Source organism: Macrosteles quadrilineatus, unplaced genomic scaffold, assembly GCF_028750875.1.
Source record: "Macrosteles quadrilineatus isolate MER2022 unplaced genomic scaffold, UCM_ALF_1.0 Scaffold_3__2_contigs__length_128488019, whole genome shotgun sequence".
Classification (NCBI taxonomy): domain Eukaryota; kingdom Metazoa; phylum Arthropoda; class Insecta; order Hemiptera; family Cicadellidae; genus Macrosteles; species Macrosteles quadrilineatus.
In genome coordinates, this window is record NW_026542596.1 from 77347100 (window position 1) to 77368125 (window position 21026).

The window sequence follows — 21026 nt, forward strand, 5'->3', positions numbered from 1 at the left end:
AACAAGTGAAAGAGGAAACACCCCCTCCACGCCCAAGAATGTGTAACAAAGATAACGCAATTCTGCTACAGAAAATTGGAAAATATTTTATCGCCAATAAAAATGTATACATGTAACCATTGATTATTAAACAACAATATAAAAAAGGAAACATGAAATCGGTGGAAGAATAGCAATCACTGGCTTGTGACAATAACTTTTGACTTTGGTTTGGCTCTTTCAAGATTTACTCATGTTAAATCTTGCTTATTTTAAATTTACTTAATGATAAAACATACTACTATAGACCACCGATTTCTATTATTGTTGTAATAATAGAGTTGAAATCGATGCCATAGACAACCAACACTAGACTCATAGATTAGACTTCTCATCCCATTGTAAATTTTGAAGCTCATGTTTTGTGTCTAGTTCATGTCCGGTGACACTCATCGCTAGTGTTGACAGAATTTTGTTTCTATTATTTTAGGGTTAGTTCGATGATTTGTGCTTTACTTTTTGGTTACATATCTAGGGGATAATTTTATTGTTTATGATTAAATAATTTCATTTGGTTTTAATTCACGAGGATTTAATTGACTGAGAGAACAATAAAGAAATTGTTAAACAAAACACGAACTCTACAGTGCACCGGATAGAGCTAACAATAAAACAAATTGTCTTCAGCTGATCCATAAGGATGACAAATCTACTAAGAACTGTATGTTTTTTGTACGACGTACTAGGGGAAGGGGAGTATGTATATCATAGATAAAACCATTGAGTCAATGATAAAACATACTTGGACATGCTTGGACCAAGGGAGTATGTTTTATCTATGGTATAATCTTTGCCCAAACCTTTTGTGGACGAAATGTCTATAACCAAAGCACATTCAATATTCATTGTTTATTGTATTTTTCTACAATTGCCTATTGCCTCCGAACAGTCACTGTTCTAAAGGACTTGAAGTTTTTGTTGAGTAAGAGCAAGACAAAGAAAGAACTGTCATATTCGACATTCTTCTCTTCTGTCTGTTCTGTCTGTCACTCTGTCTGGTTTGTGTGTCTGTCTATAATTTTATCAAGGGATAGGGTTAGTAATTATTGGTAATGATATATCGTGATTATTCACTGTGTGTTGAAAGTATATCAGAAATAACGATTTATTTACAACTGTGAAACTTTAGTAAGTAAATTGTTTACGGATCTTGCATTATAATAACTATTATTTAGTACTGCATCATTTAGGCCTAGGCTATGTCCTTCAATGAAACCCAATATCCCTCAATCTTGGGGTTACATAATTGTTAGGAATTGAATTAGGCCTATCATTCCTACCCGTGAATTTAGTTTTGTTTGTAGCTTATTTCAAATACTTTTTAATTACTCAAAAACAGTTTACAACAATCCATTTACCAACATAGACACACCTAACTTAGTTCATAAGTTTACTCAGCCTATATAGGCCTAGTTGAGAAAATCTTTACTGTTAGTGTTTTTCAATCTTGTAGGTATGCGTTGTGCTGCACTTTACTTTGGGTCCTACACTCATTCTAATGAAAATATTGATTATTTGATTGTTTCATTCAATATATCGTCTGGTTAGTTATAGGTTAGATTTAACTTTACCTAACTAACCAAACGATATATCGAAAGAAACAATCAATTAATCGATTTATTGATCGATATTTTCATTGGAATGAGTGTAGGACCTAAAGTAAAGTGCAGCCATGCATTATAATAGATAATACTATTTTCATGTAAAACTTGCGCTTCTACTGTTTTGTTTCAAAATAATCAGAGCCTATTGCCTAAGTATATACTTTTAATACTTTTCAATGAAATGGCGACCATACACAAGTAACTTAGGTATTTTAAGCCAAGTATGAATGGAGATGAGTGAAGGATGAGTGGCACAATCTTGTAGTCTTGTTAGTGACTAAGGCCAACATACTCCTTAGACACAGCTGTTAATTAATAGACCTAGCCCATACATCTAATGGCAACTATAAGGGACCTACAGTTTATAGTGGAATCCGAACAACATTTTTGCCTTGGTATTAACGAATTGGTCCTATTATCAGGATAGTACTGCGTATAGTCGTAGTACTCACTATTGCGGATGTTAATCCACACCAGGGAGTATCGCATCCACAGTGCATGCCTATAAATATCCACAATTCGTGACCTCCTAGTAGCTGGATTACAGGACGTCGCCAGTAATGTCATGTCTCAGAGGCCTATTTTAGTAAAAATAAATCGGCTGATTGAAATTTATTAAGTTAGTAAATAACGTTTATCTTCGTTATTATTAATCCCAAACTACAAATCTGTATGTAAGTTAGTGCAATTGAATTTTTGTTCTGATTGATAGCCCCTTGGTTTCCTTATAGAATTATGCTGGCAGTTTTCCATGTTGCCTAACTTAAAAAAAAAATCTGTCTGACGAGGTTGAACAATCCCTTTTATTCCGATTTTATGTAGGCCTAATGAAAAATCCTTTTTTTATCACACATGAATTTTCCCGTTTCATCTAGAGAGATCTTTTTGAGGTAAACTTTTAAGTTATTAACTTAACTTATGCTTCAAACAGGGCCGCGTTAAGGGTCAGTGGAGCCCTGGGCAAACCCAAAAGCAGCGCCCCCCTTTTTTCCTATTGCGGGCGGGCGGTCGTGCCCACTGGTGCCTCTGGGCATATGCCCAGTCTGCCCGCTTATAAAAGCGGGCCTGGCTTTAAATAACAAAGTTTAAGTACTTTAAAACTTGCTATAATTTACTGTGATGAAACAATTTAATCAATTGGAATTAGTTTTATATGAGAATCAGTAAGCATATAAACAGAGCCCCTTTTATAAATGGGCTTGGGCTCAGGGGCGCAAGGACAAGAAAAATTCCCCCAAAATGTAGGTGGAGAGAGATGCTATTATCTCTCGGGCCTATAAGTTACCACATCACATGCAAACCGCAGGCCTGAGTGTAAAAAAGAAAATCATGCTGCCTCAGCCGAAAATCCTCTTCTATCACCGCATTTAATCCAAGAATCCCGTTTTTCGGATATAAATCCTGCATCTAGAAGCACTGCCTGCTTTAGTCCGGCATGGAGTAAAATTCATTAAAGGAGTTTTACCTGTCTATTGTAGAGCTGGTCCAAGAGCAGTGGCGTACTGTCATAGTTGTGGGCCTGGGGCGGCTTAGACTAGGAGGATTAAACATTAAGGAGAGGACACGCTGTAGTTTCGTTGAAGCCATCGTGAGCGTACTGGTGAGGGGGGGGGAGGCAGCGCTACTCTCCCGCCCCCCTCTCATTCTGCGTTGTATGCGTTACTGGAAGATTTGGTAACAGAAATATCAATTAACTATTCAAAAATTAGACTTCATCATGCTACGAAAATTAAAAATTTAAATTCTAACCGTAATATTAGGAACCTATTAAGAGGAAAGTCATATTTATGAACCAATAGTAAGTTCAAAGGTGAGAAATTTACACAAGGATGACTTGTTTTTTAGAATTCGTTGTCCTTGTTTTTATTTTTTGCCATACTTATATTGTGTATTATTTATAAATACTCTTACCAGAGCGCGGGACTCCGGTTCCTGGGGTCCCGGGTTCAAATCCCGCCATATCACCAATGGATTTTACTGTTCATATATTAAAACTTAAATCATGAGTAGTACTGTATATGTTTTTGAAAATGTTTCTTAAGTTTTAATCCTTTAAAAGAATGATAAACGCACTTTGGCGGTCAGAAGATGATTGTTGACCATTTACACTTTTTACTCGAAGTTTCTTTGGGCAAACAGATCAAATATAGTTCAATATGATATTAAAAAATCAAGAATTTGATTGCCAAGAAACTGTTTTACTTTTTATGTTTGTAATTTAATTGTAACGGCTGTTGGTGTAAACAAAGTTAGAGCGGCTTTGAATTTTTTCTTAACTTTGGCTATTTAAAATCACCTGCCACCTGCCTAGCACATAAATGCCTTAAAACTAGTAAAAACTGATATTAAAAAATCGAGAAAACTATGAAAAATGCAAGTTTAAAATGTATTTCACCACCCGAATAAAAATTTTCATTTTAACCTATAATTAGCAAGATTGTATTATAAACTGAAAAAATTAAAAATAAACTTTATTGTAATTATTTTTCTAAATACCACTTTTAAATATAGGTAAATATATATTTTTTATTTCGATAAACTCTTAAGGAACACGAATAAATTGTTAATTTGTGTAGATACATCATATTTTTTTCAAAAACGTAATTAAAGTAATCATATGTTCAAAGTCCAGGCCAATTCTTTCAACTTTGATCTTCAATAATAAATAATAAATAATAGTTTTTATATGAATGATTGACACCGTTCGATAGGAAATTTAATTTACTTTAAGAATGCCATCGGTGAATAACACAGGTGTTTTAGTTTAGCGGCAATTTTAATTCGAAACAGCGCGCGTCGCGTTTTTCCCTATCTCTCCCATGTTATAGCAGCGGCTTTTTGCCACTCTACGGCTCCGCGTGCCCCTCTAGTGTTCTGCTAAAGCTGGCTTCACCGCAACATGTGTATTCCTATTCGAGTGCCCTCTCCTTAATGTTTAATCCTCCTAGGGCTTAGATGAGAGGGCCTTTTTTACATACATATTACAAGTGAAATAATAAATACCATAGTAGGCCTACCCTGTTTAAAATAATTTTATGTTTAAAATTATTTTAAACAGGGTACCATGGTGTTTATTAAAATACCCCGCCGCAGCCAACCTGCCGACTAAGCGAATTTCCATTTCTCTGAATTGATTTTCATTAAATATATTTAAATAACATAAGGTTTAACGAGTACCTAGGTTTGCTGCTACAAGGAAACTAATAATGTGTGTTTTTTAGTCAAATATTAATAGCTTAGTGTAAAATAAATTAACTTGCCAAGTTTGATCAAAATATATCCATAAACAAGCAAACTACAACATTTTACAATATTCTCCATAAGAATAACATGGGAATTTTAAATTTACAATTTTTTTATATTTTCTCCGTTACCAATAACCGAACAAAAATACTTTGACATACTAAATTATTTGTTTTTTAAGCTCTTTAAAAAGGTCTAAAGAGAAATTGGGAAATTTTGTGTTTTGAGGGTCAAAAGTGAGAAAAACCAATTTTTACCCTATAAAACCCCCCAACAAAAACCAGAGTAACCCAGAGTGGTCCAGAGTGGTAAAACCGAGTTCCCATAATTTGATCAAGCTGGTTCGCAAACTCATTCAAGTTTATCCCGCTTTACACCTTTAAACAAAATTTCATCAAAATCGGACAAAAATTACTCAAGTTATCGCGTTCACGGACACACATATATATAAAAAAGTTTAAACGAATGGTGTTTTTGGCCTCTGGGGACATCAAAATGAAAAAGTAAAGGTCCCGGGCCTAGGTCTTACCATGCCACCTACGGTAATAGCTACTTCCCTATAGGGAAATTCGCTAAAAGTAACCCTAAACAGTGATTAGAACTAAAAAGAAGTATACGCTTTTAATATATTTTGTATCATGATTAAATTAGCTTACTTCAACTATTTTAATTGTAATCTATTTTTGTATTTGAGAAAAATTGAATAATGCTAAATTAAATTTTCCTTTAAGTTTTTATCATTTTAAGTTTTTATGAGTTGGAGATTCGAAATAAGCACGAGCACTCCAAGAAGTAGTGTAAATCAGGTTTTTTTCTGACACTAATTTCAATTTTTTTTAATTTAGGAGATAGGCCTACTATTTTTGTATAAAATACATTAGGCTATATCTATATAAATAAAATTAGAGTTTTGTCTGTACATTGCTCAGAATCATAAATTTTGTTGTTATTTTTACGTTTTATACATTAAAGAAGCCGACACAAGTCTCATAAAAATTTCTGTCTGTCTGTCTGTTTGTCTGTAACACACAAGATGGCATTTTACGCAATCTTCTCCAGGAAAACGAGAGTACCTATCAAGAACCAAGTCATTTTAATGTATTCACTGGATTGGCAAGAGTGTCTTTAGCCATTAAAATATGGCCTCACTACTTTGTAAATAAAACTACAGATGTTCAAAAACACAGTTTTGTGCGATTTTTGTCAAGTTTTCGTCCAATTTTTATCACATGATCATTTATGAAATAACGAACAGCTGTTCGGATCAAGATTATTTTTTCTAGCTGTCACTGATATGTTTACAAATGTTGTTTACAAATACCGCAACCATTTCCGATCACGTTTTGAAGGTAAATCCCATCCAAGTGAAATTAAAAACGTTTTTCTTACATAAAGGATTTAATTAATCGCAAGTGGAATAATATAGTGTAACCGTAAATTAAATTAAATAACTTGGCATCATCCAGGTCAGGAAAATTGTTCTGGAGTTTTGATAACCAGAAAGAAGACATTGAATCAGTGTTGTATACGGCTGGGAAACTTAAATTTATTAATGATCGTCGCCAATAGCTTCTAGAAACAAGGTTCCACTCATTGACGGCGCTTCAATGGCGGTTGTGTAAAGTAAAAATCACAACTGCAGTGGGTGATTGTAACAGAGGTTTACAAATGATGCTAAACTCGATTTTACAATGTGTCACTTTCTGTTCCTACCATTGACTATATATAGTCAATAGTTCCTACTCACCGTGTGATGCAATCGCTGGACCATACAGCCAATAGGCCCATAGCCCATCTCTTGGGTACGTACGCTTACCCATGAATTATTTATAACAACCTTTTCGACGACGATCCTTGATACCGGTACTTTTCCCTAGAATACACGGCCTACCTAGGTACTTAAGAAATAAAATTACAAACGTCCAAAACCCAACGTTGTGTGATTTTTATCACATTTCCTTCTAATGTTAATAGATATACCAATCATTGTTTAGGGAATACGTAATCTATTAAACAACAGAAAGTTGTTGTATAAGGTTGTTTTTTTTTTCATACTGACACCGATTAGTTTACATTAAGAGTTGTTTACAAATAAAACAATTAATGGGAAATAACTTTGATTGCCGATAACTTTTTACGAGAAAATCCAAAACCAAAAGATCAATAACCTTGATTAACACATATAATTGGTCGGATGTACTAGTTCTTAACTGTAAACGTTGGCTTTTGGTACGGTACTGGTTCTTTTCCTTTGAACCGTTGGTAGCAGCAAGAATAATTTTTACGTACCAATACATCACTGTTATCGTTGGTGTTGCACCTTATTTATTACAGGCCTATTCAATTTAATTGATGTCTTAACTGTATAAGTTTTGCTTTTTCTGTCTGGATTCCAAAATGTTAGTTTATGCTAAGAAAACGATACTGTAACACATTTTAGTAAATCATTTATGCAGCAAACCATCATTATTTGTTCAAACGCTTTGAACGTTTTTTATGTATCAATAGTTCGTGGCTTATCTTGGTAATTTTTATTATAATTTACCAATCCAAATCGTCTATAGATTTACTGTACTTAATTTCATATAGCAAACCGATTCATATAGAATTTCGACAGAATTTCGGGTAATCTTCGGTCCAAGCAAATATATTGTTATGATAAAATTTTATGACATCAACAAAGATTTCAAATACAAATTCTATATGTACTTTGTTATGCTTAAAGCATAGCAAATTCCCTAATTAAGTTCTGTATTTTTGTGTGTATGTCTGTTGGTAACACATTAAATGTCTATTTCTCAGTGTTTCACGGAAAGGACAAGAGCACCTTGATAATGAAAATGTGAACCCGAATAAATTGTTAAATTGTGAGATTGAGATAGTACCTTAAATACTTTTAACCATTGTGGAAAGTAACTTTCAATTATAGGCCTACCTTAGGGCTGTGTCTTATAGATCTATAAAGCATTTTTTAGTTTAATCATTGGATTTGACTTATGGACCAACAAGATCCGGATGACATTTAATTTCGAAGCATTAGTTTTGGCTTGAAACTGTCAGATACTGTATTTGCGGAGGTTTACATATAATAGTTTTGTCAGCATATCTGAAAGTATGCAAACCAACTGCTGGGCTTTATATAAGAAGGTTTTAACTGACTATGATAAGATCCTGTGCGTAGAACGGGCACACAGCTAGTAATTATATAAGCCTATCTTTATATTATACATTATATTTTACTATAATTGGTCCAAACGACTTCTGTGATCGGGGCAAAAAAGAAAGATATTGTCCTCGGTGAAGACGAAATCGTGAGCCTCCCTGTTTGTGGGGTCGTAATCTCCGTCTCCCGCGGTCGCACGGGTTATCCCCGAGACCGCGGAGCAATCGTAATCATGTCCTATGTTTACGGTGGAATAGTGAACATCTTTTGCAGACGCAGGGATATATTCTAGGCCTACATGCCGAAATCGTTAACATCTCCGGCGAACGCGTGGACAACATTATCGTCCCCCGCAATCGCGGCAAAACCGTGAACACGGAACATCTTTTGCGGTTGCAAGACCTTATTATCGTCACCCGCTATTGCTGGGAGTCGTGATTTTCGATCGCGTAATCTTTGCGGACGCTTCCGGTGATTGTGAGAACAGATTATGATATTCAACAGCAAAATTTATTTTAAAATTTTTGAGACCCAAGTAAGGCCCCTTCCTAGGCCAAGAAACCCTCGGCAATGGCCGTGTTCGAAGTTAGGGGAATACGGCCCTGATTTGGGGGCCTATGTTGTTGTGGGGCCTGGGGCGGACCGCCCCCCCGTCGGTACGTCACTGTCCAAGAGGCCCATTTGAACGTATAAGTAAGCGGTGGTTGGGTGGAAGTCGATAGGATCGGACACTTAATGAACCTCTAATCAGTCATTTTACTACTGTGCGGTTATTATTATTTTGTATACCGGTAGGCCTATTCTATTTTACCCATCCTTCCTCTTTATATGTAGGCTTAATGTATGTTCACCGCAAGTTTGTTTTATAAACAATTTTGGAATGTTGTGCTGTCAAGATGTAGACAAATAATCTGATCAAAGCTTGTACCATTGGAATATTAAATAGATATCCATAAAGGGGTTAAAACTTTCTTAAAACAGTCAAAAGAATTTATTTGGAATCTTTTTATTATATTTATTAAATAGGCTTCAGGCTACTTAAGTTTTGCTTGCACACATCTTCTGACAATAATATCCATTCAAGCAATAACAGGGTTGCCACCAGCCATGAAAACCTTGAAAAGCTTGAATTATGCATGAATTCCTGTGACCATGAAAAAAGGCATGGATTTCTCCCTTGGACCATGAATTTTCAAAATCAGGACCAATTATTCAACCAGTACCATTCAATTTGCCAAATAAAAAATATTTCACAATTAAAAACAGCTCATAGAAACCAACACTAAGAGAAAATACTGCCTGAAGATGATTATTTAACATTTTCCACAATCAGAAACAATTGCTTAGTTCATTCCAAGTCAATCTAGGTTAGATGCTGATGTCAGCTGAGTCTTTCCGAGAGCTTTATATGGTTCAAAAAATCATTAGTAGGCCAACCCCCGCGTATGGATAAAGGGATATGGGTACTTTAATCACAAAAACAGAAGTTTAAGACCATGCACGGAATTGGACAGAGAGTGCAATAAAGCGGAAATTCTGACTCTGACGCCTCATTTTTTTAGTTTTTTAGATAAAACCAATCAAATCTTAGTACGTTGTGTAATAAGATAAAGATAAAACCAGTATACATACAATATATTTTGTGACATTCATGTGGAGGTATAGAAAAGGAATTTTTGCCCAGGTGTGCAGGATCTTTGTTTTATTCCGGTGGAAAGACTGAATTAGACCTAAACTAAAATATATTTTTCACCACACTATGATGTTTTTGGCTGTATTACATACGTTAATTGGTGGCTGAAAGTTACGTTTTGCTTGCCATGCCAGCTGTCATCGTAATTTGGGGACCGAGCAGGTTTTTACAGCCTGGGGCCGCAAAATCAGCTGTCCGCTTACTTACTTAAAACATGAATGCATTTTAAATACACAATCAAAATCCATAGCAATGCAATAAAATTGTGTTATTGTCACCGTTGCCTAGCAACTATTTATTTTTATTTTTGCTGATTCCTCAAATTATTTCTTCACATAACCTTAAAGTTGTAGTTGTGTTGACTATCAGTGTGCATTATAGTGGTGAATAGTGGTAATAGGGTATAGTGTGGTGAAAAATAGCGTTCGTACCACGGACCGAAATGGTTTTGCAGCTCTCGATCGATAGTGTGGTGAAAAATAGCGTTCGTACCACGGACCGAAATGGTATTGCAGCTCTCGATCGATTTAAGTTCTCGACTTCGTCTCGAACTTAAAAACTATCTCGAGCCGGCAAAACCTCATTTTCGGCCCTAGGTACGAAATATACTATTACAATTCTTCTCCAATATGTCATTTAGAATAGCTGGCCCTGTTTTGTTTTCAACTTTGTTTTGAATGTATAATTCACTCTATAATAGTTGAATTTCATGTATGAAAGGTTATTCAATAGTAATACAAAAAGAAACTGCCTTTTTAACGTAAATTATGAAATCAGCAAAACTCAATCGTGTTGAAATTATATGAGCGCTTTGACCATGATTTTTTTTTTAACCACCAATGTAAACCATGAATTCTGCATGATTTTTTCATCTCACTATGGTGGCAACCCTGAATAACGTTTCATAGCGTAAAGATACAAAAAAGTAAGCAACTAAACAAGCGTTACTATAAGTTACTAATGTACTTAGGCTAACATTTGTTCTTGAAATCTATTATATTCATCCCACTTTCATTCAACGCCTCATGGTATAAAAAAGTTAATTTATGGTAGGGTAACTTAAGAAACACTTTGCAAGAATATACAGTGGAAAAATTCATGTCTTGAACATTGTTTCCAGAGCCAGATGCCATTTATCATTGGGCCCATATTTTAATTATGATGCTATCTAACAAAAAGGTCGATGTTAAGTAGTAACAGGACCAGGGTTTGGACCGTTCCCTTTCAAAACGTAAAAAAATGCCACTGGTATTAAGGTAATGGATTGGAAGGTAATATCAGATTGTTTTACTTAAAAAGAAAAAAAGATAAAATTGAATAGGCTAAATCTCAAAACCTTTCATTAATTAAAAATAACATTCTGTTATTTCAACTTCATATTGATACTTTCATTTATTTTGTAAGAGATTTCATGAAATTTATTTGTTATACGAGAAATACTAGTTAAATATATATGTCTGCTTGAGAGAAAAGTATGTTTCAGTTTTGCAGTATTTAAATTAAAATTTTACATTTAGTAGTATTAGTATTGCAAGGCAATGGTAACTAGTGATTCATTTACATAACTTCATAACTAACTGTGCATGAGTTGTAGTAGACCAGTTCTGATTGTCAGAGTCAACATGTGTCTTCTTATCATGTGTGAGTCAATGCAGATAAACAATGTTTTCCACTCAATACTTCCTACCCAATGCCTGTTCATAAACACGTACCCTAACAATATTCAAGCGGTATCTGATTCTCATAAAATAGCCTGGATTGTATGACTGTCCCAGTAAGGATAATTATTACGCTGGTAAACCTCATTTATTGTTATCTAATTTGTTAAGTAACTTACATTATTATTTCCAACACTAGTCCCTATGGCAAAATAGAACCTGAGTTTGGTGAATCACATTTTATTAAGTGCAATCTTTGAAATTTCAGTAGGGATGTTATTGAACTCAAGCCGATTAATTCAAAATCATCTTGTCTAAGTTTGCATCTACATATAAAATGCATTATATTCACACATTGAGGTTTATAGATGTAAATAACTTAAGGAGAGGTCCCACTGAAAATTGTCAAAAATCTCGGGAAAAAATGGAATTTCGTTTTTTGTACTCAAATTTAATTTAGATCTTCCTCTACAAGAAAAACACAACAACTTGATGTAACCTACATATTTCATGTAGGAAAAACTTTCAAGCTAGACACACATTTTTGACGATCTAAACATCATTCGGTTTTGTCTGTCTTGTACAATCCCCCTACAGTGCATGATTAATAGTAGCAGTCGTACTATAACTCACTGGCGATCAAGTAGTGTAACTCACTGGCGATCAACTAGTTCGTTGAATCAGACCTAGGAGCGCTTGTGTTGTTGTGTGCTTGCTTATAACAGCAAACTACTTGGACGGCTGATGGTGGCATGGTAGCTCAGTCGGTTAAGGCACTGACGAGTGTAGCGCTGAGGTCTTTCTACATGCGCGGGTTCGAATCCCGTACGTGTGCAATCCTGACTAAGCTAAGTAATGTGTGGCTAAGCTGGCGGAAGAGGCCCACCTTAAACGGTGTCCGGCTTGGGTGGAAGTAATGTCATTATTGAGTTTAATAGGGATTGCACACACAACACCTGTTTTACTACTCTTTACATTAGTATAGAGGAGGAGGACACACTTTTTTTGCTTTTATTTTGGTTAAAAATGGGCCTTGGGCGTATTGGTTACATTAAAAACTATGACAAGATATAACATAAAAAAATACCGAAAACACGTGATTTCCAAAAGTAGAAAAAATTATGAGTTAGTTTGTACATTGTTTCAAGTAGAGTTGATACAGATAATAAAGATTAAAATTTCTCAAAATAATACATAGCTAAGCATTTAGAATTTTCAGTGGGACTTCTGGCCTTAAATTTGACTGTTAACTTGTTTGTTCAATATTGTCAACTGAAATCAAGATTTTACTGAATAACTCTTATATAGACTCTAGATATTCTCCGATATTCTTATCAATACATTGGTTGTGAGTTATACACAACTCATATGGCGGTTACAGCACTTCGCTTTATTTAAATTTCAGCTCCAATGCTATTAGGAGGAATAAAGATGTAAAGAGATACTCAAAATAAAACTAACTATTATAATAGTTGATGTAAGTCACCAAAATACTTCATTTAATTAAATTGGTAATAAATCAATTTTTATCAATTATCAATCATTAAGATGGGGACGCCACTTATGTGCGTATTTTAACCCAAATATGAGTGAAGGATGAGTGTAGAATGGTGTGAGATGATCTGTGTAGCTTTGTTACTGACTAAGATCAGCTGTTTCATTAGCCAGGATCATTTATTTAAAGCCCAATGATCAGGAACGGCTGGGTCCAGTTTCGAACCATTAAAAAGCTACTGACTTTTCTCAGGATCGAACCGGCGACCTTATTCATATCTTATTCACACAAGTTCAGTCAATGAAAATAGAACTTAAATTGATACAAAAACTTATTGTTTTTGCCGTTCATCAAATATTATAGTAGTATGGTTGGTTGTAAGAAGATTCTCAAGGGATTATAGCAATAAATAAGTAGTCAAACAAAACAAAGCTGTCATTGAGTTTAATTTACATCGTTTAGGCAGGCTACTGAGTGTTAAATTAATTTTTAAAGGATGGAAAAATAGAAAATATTAATTGCCAACAAGAACTTCCCTATCGCAGTACGGATGTCGCGATCATCCAATTTTGAATATAATCTGTTGCACTTGCCATTTGTATATCTTTGCATGCGACGTTTCTACGGCATTGTTCTGTACATTTTTTACTAACAACAGTATTGTTTGCAGATTCCAAAATGCCCATCCTTTACAGTGTTGTGGCTAGAGGGACTACAGTGTTGGCCAAGTATGCGTCTTGTCCCGGCAACTTTGCTGAAGTGACCGACCAGATACTGACCAAAATACCTCCTGAAAATGGAAAACTCACTCTGTCACATGGAAAATACTTGTTCCATTACATTTGCGAAGATAGAATCATCTACATGTGCATCACTGATGATGTAAGATTTATATTTCTTAACAAACCATTTACCATGAGCATGAGTCTAAAACTTCGGAGCACATAGTCGATGAGTGACTGCTTAGTGTTTAGAGTATTCGAGTAGTGCCACTGGGTACTTCAGTATTAAACGGAGGCCACATTTTGTCAGCGCGCTGCGGCGGTTATGTTAGGTTGGGTTATCGTAAATATTATGTGTGTAGGACTTTCCTCGCTTCGTTATGAATCGAACGATACTTTCTATTATGATAACCCAACCTAACATAACCGCCGCAGCGCGCTGACAAAATGTGGCCTCCGTTTAATACTGAAGTACCTGCCACTGTTTCTGGAGAATTGTATATTCTGTATGACAGTTGAAGGAGAACTTTTAGTGGTTTACTGCCCTGAATATTAGCCCTGTGAAGGAATATGATTTCCCCAAATAACATAACCTAAAGTTTATTATGAAGTATTTTATGTTTAAAAAAATATTGTAGGTAGTGAATGCTTAGGCCTAATATGAGTAGGTAAAAATTGTTTGTCTCAGAGTTGATTCCAATAAAAAAAATTCCCAAACAAATTGTTCCAGTCTTGAATCTGAGGTATACTCCATTTATCCCTGAAGATTAAGTTAATTTATTTTTTATATCTTTTTAAGAGGGTTCCACCTGCCGGCTGGTTACCATGTAAAACTTGATCCTACAAAAAAGAACCTCATGGCATTATTAATGTGTTTATCGAGTTGAAATAAACTTTAAAATATTCACAAATATCCAAACTATGCACTGGATAAACTAAAACTCCATGTTTCTTTAAGTATTTAAAAAATAATTTTCAAAATCCGTTAATTAGTCTTTTTCACATGTGATTTTAACTCTTAAATAATAATAATAGTTAAAAATTAATTTTTCTCCATCCCTTGCAAGCTCTGATATGTTAAGAGCACAAAATGCACACAATCTTTAAAAACAAATTAGCTTTAGAATGTTGAGAGCTTGTACAATAGAGGCATGTTTAATCCCGAACTATATTTCAATCCATATAATCCGCCATTGAATTTAACTTCAGGCTGCCGGATGGAAGCCACCTAATAATATAATATAATAATAATAATATAAGTATTGTGTAATATACAGGTTTCACAGGAAGGGCCATTGGTCTTTATAATAAAAATTACAAATGCTTATAAATGAGATATAAAAGATCCGTGTACAGTAGAGTCCCGCAAACTCGGCACTCAATAACCCGGTCTGTATAACTCGGCCATCACCTGGCTCAGAAAATTAGTGATTTTTTGAGTCCAAGTAAAACATGGACTCAAGCCAGTTCAAGTCAAATCGTTCGCAACTCGTACCAAGGATTTGTTGTACTATATCTGACGACTTAATACTGACTTGTAATATAAATATAAATAAAAAAGCAGGTTAAAAAGCTTAAAAATTCTATTGTTCTTATTTTTAACCCTAGTTCCCGGTTACCCGGCATTTCACAAACTCGGCACCCTTCCAGTCCACATTACGCCAAGTTTGCGGGACTCTACTGTATTGACAAATTTGAACAAAAACCATTTGCAAATTAAGTTAGCTGTAATCCAAAATAGTTTTAAATCAAAACACTCTACTACCTGCCATAACAATTAAATTGGTAATAATTTATTCAAAATGTAACCAAATGAATAGACAAAATCATGAAGTCAACAATCTAAAATAATACCAATAAAATATACCTGTTCCAACAAATATAAATAAATAAAACCTTTCTAATCAACCAAAATGCTCTCCTTGTGACCAATAGAAGTAATATTTCTCACCAGACTTTGGTTTCTTATAAAATTGAAATTCATTGGCAACCACATAGTCTGGTTCAGTTTCCTCTGGTTACATAACCTTTCACAGCTAGACCTGCTGTCGTTGACCTCCCTCTTGCCTTGAAACTGATATCAATACTTCCTTTCCTTCCCCTTCATCTCTGTATAGGTCGAATCACTATGTTTGTATCACTTTCCAAAGTGGTAAAATATATTGATTACTATATTGGTGAGATATTCATTAGCCTATAAATATAATTTAATCAACTAAAATTGTGGTGACAAAAACATTTGTAAAAAAAAATCTTTAATGGAAGGGCCTGTTCAAACTGGAGTTGTGATAGTTATAAATTTTATTTTTTTTTAAATCATATGTGCTATATCACCTACTTACCTGTATCAAAAATGTGTCTCCTTCCAGGAATTTGAAAGATCAAGAGCCTTTTTGTACCTGAATGAAATAAAACGAAGATTTCGCTCGACATATGGGAGCCGAAGTGAGACTGCCATTGCTTACGCAATGAACACTGAATTTTCACCAATACTCAACAATGAAATGGTTAGTAAGTTTTATTTGATCACATATTATTATTTAGTGTGTTCATTTATTTGGCTGCCATCACTATGTGTTGAAGTATCGATTTAAAGGAAATCTAGTGTATTTGGGAAATCCAGCCATAGTGTTATGTTGGCGAAAGAAGTACATTTATGTGACCACATTCACAATGTGCAGGTGATTGTTGCTTACAATCCTTGGTCAATTTTCATGATGAATTGGCCTCTCAAGTAAAAGTTTAACAAATATAGGTTTACCTTTGTTTAAGATATTGGTGGTCCTTAAGTGAATTTCACTATAGGGAAACCTATTACCGGGTGACTTATTATAGGGAGACCTATTGGGGGACCTGACCTGGACCTGGGGCATTAACTTTTTCGTTTTGAACTCCCCAGAGGCAAAAACACCATCCATTCAAATTCAGAAAATATATAAATGTGTCTGTTAGCATGATAACTCAAGCAAAAATCATTAGATTTTGATTAAATTTGGTACAGACGTGTAAACCTACATTTATTTAAACAAATTCACGAACCAGCATAAAAGACCATGGGAATGAGGGTTTATGGGTTAAAAATTGATTTTCCTCTTTTTGACCATAAAAAACATAGCAATTTCTTTCCAAACCATTTTTTAGAGTTTAAAAATGCAAATAATTTAGTATATATTGAAGTATTTTTGTACGGTTATTGGTTACAGAGAAAATTTTTTTATACTAAGCTATTAATTTTTTATTAAAAACCACACATTTTTACCCTCCCTGTGGCAGCAAACTTAAGTATTCGTTAAACCTAATGTTATTTAAAAAGATTTAAGGCAAAATCAAATCAGGGAAATAAATTCGCTTTATCTGCAGGTTGGCTGCGGCAGGGGTATTTTACTCTTGAATTTGCCTCACATATGGGCATGTGCGTGGAATGTATCAAGCCAAACAAGGGGTGAGCTGGTTCAGTACAAGAATGAAGCTTAAAAAAACATTTAAATGGCAGCGACAACAATAAGAACATGTGAAACCATAACATTGCTGTTTTGATTTCATTTAGCGCTATTAACCGAACCACCAACTCACCACTGTTTGATCGATCGATTGTAGCATAATTTATTTACAGTTGTTGCACAGTTTGATAGGTTGAATATAATTTTAACCAGCTTGCTGTTCTGATGAGAATATGTGGTTAACTGTCTGCAGCAAGAAACATCTGTAGTTAATCTACTGCGAATCAATTCTATAGTAACACCATAGCCTGCTCTATAACAAAGCTGCAGCGTTGGTGTGTGTGACGTCTTACCGACTGGCCTATTGCCATGGCAATAACAAACATGTAAACATAAACATAGGGTGGACGCTTCATTTTGGAAGTATTAGTGTTTCAGCTGTTTCAGTAGGCCAGTACTGCGGTGTTGTCACTTTTGTCTTGTAGCGGCTTTGTATTAGAAAAAAGCCATGGTAACACCGGTAGCTTCAACAAAGTTCATGATTGACTCTGGCAGACAGAAAAATAACTACAATCTGCAGTTTTACCAATGAATACAAACCCTCTAAGAAGCGAAATGCTTAAATGGAGAACCGTCAAACTGGAATTTTGCCATCCAAATGAGCTTAGTGCAGCCGCTGCTATGATCACTCGCCCGGCGGCCGCGCTACTCTATCTCTCTCTTCTAAGCCGATTCTTTGTCTCCCTCTCTCTCACTCAGTCAGCTGACTTGGCCACGCTCTCCTGATAGTCTACCTAGCAGCCGCCCCAGGAACTAACTAAAATAACAATATATTCCTAGACTGAATTTTTAACAAAAGCCTTGCGTTTCTTATAAGTTTTTATTAATTGGTTTTACCTAGCATAAAATGAGTTGAACATGCGAACTCAACATTGAACCACAACCAACCTTTATAAAGTGTATCTGTAAATTTTTCAGAAACATTATTCAGAATCTCGTGACATTGACACAATATCAAGAGTGCATGGGGAACTGGATGAGTTAAAAGACATCATGGTTCGTAATATCGGTAAGTTTATGGGCTTTGGCTGTGAAATTTGGTTTAGTTATAAGAAACAAATAATAGTCTTAGAGGCTAACCATAAAATTATTTCCTGCCGACAGCAAAGTTACATACCCTGCTTGGCAATGTGGTATCATGCCACGCCACGTTGAATTAACCGTGAGTTGTGAACAAATTTATGTTTTCTGATATTAAAATAAATATTAGTTTTTAGGTATGAAAAATCATAACTAAAAAACAAAGATACATTAACAGTAATTCCACATTGCGTGAAATGAAGAGTCTAAATCCATGAGTACTACTTGGAAACTTATTTTTCATGTTTCTTTAAGAGTGTCCAATAAAATCGGTAACTGGATTGTCTCTATTTACATAATTTTGTTTTTGCAAGAAAAAAAAGCATAAGTTATTTTAAATTTGTTTTTACTATTACAAAATCCCCCCCCAACCAAGCCCTCACCACTGCCTCTTGGTTATTTGGCCCTTGAGAACTCTAGATTTCCCTACCATATGAACTAAAACAAAAGCTATCGTCGAATATTTTAAATCCATCCGAGTTTTCATTATTGGTCTGTGATTGTTGCTTACCAGCCTTATATTTATATAGTGACACAACATTTCTATACAAAAGAACTATTTCAATCATTGCAATAATCCAGATGATGAGAAATAAGTCATGACGAGGGGACCCGTGTGCAAATTGCGATGTTTTATATGGTCCTAAACTTGTTTACGAGGCAAAAAATCCTTAATACCCTTTTATCTTTTCAAAATCATGTTTGTTGTTTAAAAAAGTTATTAGGTTAAAATAACTACTAATTTACAGTTTGTTCGTATTTTAGATCTTTACTATAAATATAAAGAATTATTTTAATACCTCAATCAGGTTACAGCTGTCAAAATGTTATTTTCAAATACATTTTCATAAGCTGTTTAGTTTCCTGTTTACAATCTGACTGGGATTAAACATACAACTGAAGGAACAGTTCTTAAATTAAAATTCAGATTTAAACCGTTGGTCAAAGTTGGTCAGAAAGTTGGTCAGCATAACTTGATCTTTGAAATTGACTTAAGAAATAAATTAAATGTGAGGAGGGTGAAGCCCTATAGGAAATTACCTTTTTAATTACCATTCGCAGGTGCCCTTTGGCATAAGCTTTAAAATGACACATCAATTGTAAAAACCAGTTAAGCAGAACGGCTGAAAAGGGATGTTACAGGGAAAACCCTTATTGTTTTAAGTATGTAGATTTATAGAAAAAAAGTCATGATATTGATGTTAAATAGTCAATTTTTGTTTCAGACAATGTCGCTATGAGGGGAGAGAGATTAGAACTGTTAGTAAATAAAACAGAAAACTTGAGTGCAAGTTCTGTGACCTTCAGGACTCAAAGTCGAAACTTGCAACGATCTTTGTTCTGGAAAAATATAAAGCTCTATGTTATTTTTGGAGTTGTTTTCGCAGTAAGTATTTGAAATCCACAATTATTATATACATTTTACATATCTACTGATGATACATAAAATAAGTATTTTAATCTAGGTTTTGTACTGAATTTTTTATCATTTTACTTGTTACTTGAAGAGTTTTCCACCAAATGGCTTCGTCATAGTTCATTGAACTCAATTACCTTGAGTCAGTCTCTCCCAAACTCGCGGCGCGTCTATGCTCGTCCCAGCAGGCCTGCATCATTGTCTATGTGTTTAATAATTTTTTTTTTTTAATGTCTAAGAGTTCGTGTCCTTTTGTGTTAAATGAACTATGACGAAGCCATTTGGTGGAAAACTCTACACTAGTGCTTGGCTGAAGATGACAGTGTCGAAACATGTACTGAGAATTACCATAAAATATTTTGAGCTAATGACGTATGTAAGTATTATAATAATTATATCCAGCTCAGGGGCATAACAATGAATCTGTTTTCCATAAAATATCTCGGAAAACTCCAGGAATCAAACCAACTCTCTGGGACTGAAATAATTTTGTAAATGATATTACATTTTCAAATGGCTGAGGTCCTGTAGTATAGTCCCCAACATGCATTTCATAAAACTCCTTTATTTCAATTTTAAGCCATCAACTTATACATGGTTTGTTCACAGATCATCATCTACATCATGATCTCAATGCTGTGCGGATTTACCTGGGGCCAATGTTTTTAAGTTCAAGTGTCCACATGTAAAATATTATCTATGTAAGTTTTATTTCCTATATTCTACCTGTGTTTTTCTTATTATAGATTTATTATGTGTATAACATTTGTATAAACCATAAACTATATATTAAAATACTGTAAATTGTTCTTGCGGTATCTGTTACTCATTCCTGGTGACCTGCAATAATTAGGGTGGTAATTTATTTCATCGCCCAGAAAAAAATTACAAGTCTTTACACATGGATTTTTGTATATTTTCATTTTTAAATTTTAAATTTATTGTGGCACATTTTCATTTAATATACTTAATATGAGACAATGCCATTGAGCTATTTATCTGTTTGATTTAAGAAATCACACTATCCTAATATTTAAACATTCATGTTGAGAATTTCTTATACAGTACAGTAGACTCCCTCTTATCCGAATACCTTTTAACCGGACATCGGTTTAACCAGGCTACTTTCTGCGGAAATAACATCTCTGTAACTGGACAATTCTTATCTGCACATTGGTTTAACTGGACCGCAGGAAGTGGGCTGTACTGAAACGACTGTTCTCGTGGGAAAGATTTGAGACCAGTGATCACATGTCTAAATACAATGCCCTCCTAAATTTAAGTCAAATATTTGGGTTACATAACAAGTTTTTGGAGACGTTGGTTTAACCGAAAAAACCGTTATCCAGACTGGCCTTGGTCCCGAGGAGTCCGGATAAGAGGGAGTCTACTCTACTGTAGTTCATTAGCTC

General features: G+C 34.6%; 1 protein-coding gene across 2 annotated transcripts; it reads left to right on the plus strand.

Annotated features, from left to right (window-relative positions):
* The first annotated feature begins 1038 nt into the window (after positions 1 to 1038).
* LOC128988672 (vesicle-associated membrane protein 7) lies at positions 1039 to 20423 on the plus strand. 2 transcript variants are annotated; one of them, XM_054410187.1, is made up of 6 exons: positions 1039 to 1167; positions 13566 to 13777; positions 15987 to 16124; positions 18036 to 18126; positions 19424 to 19584; positions 20224 to 20423. In XM_054410187.1, the coding sequence occupies exons 2-6, from the start codon at positions 13574 to 13576 to the stop codon at positions 20281 to 20283; spliced, it is 654 nt and encodes a 217-aa protein (XP_054266162.1). In that variant the 5' UTR covers positions 1039 to 1167; positions 13566 to 13573; the 3' UTR covers positions 20284 to 20423. The 2 variants fall into 2 exon arrangements, with proteins under 2 accessions (XP_054266162.1, XP_054266163.1); XM_054410188.1 differs by lacking the exon at positions 1039 to 1167 and adding an exon at positions 11462 to 11537.
* The last annotated feature ends 603 nt before the right edge of the window (positions 20424 to 21026 follow it).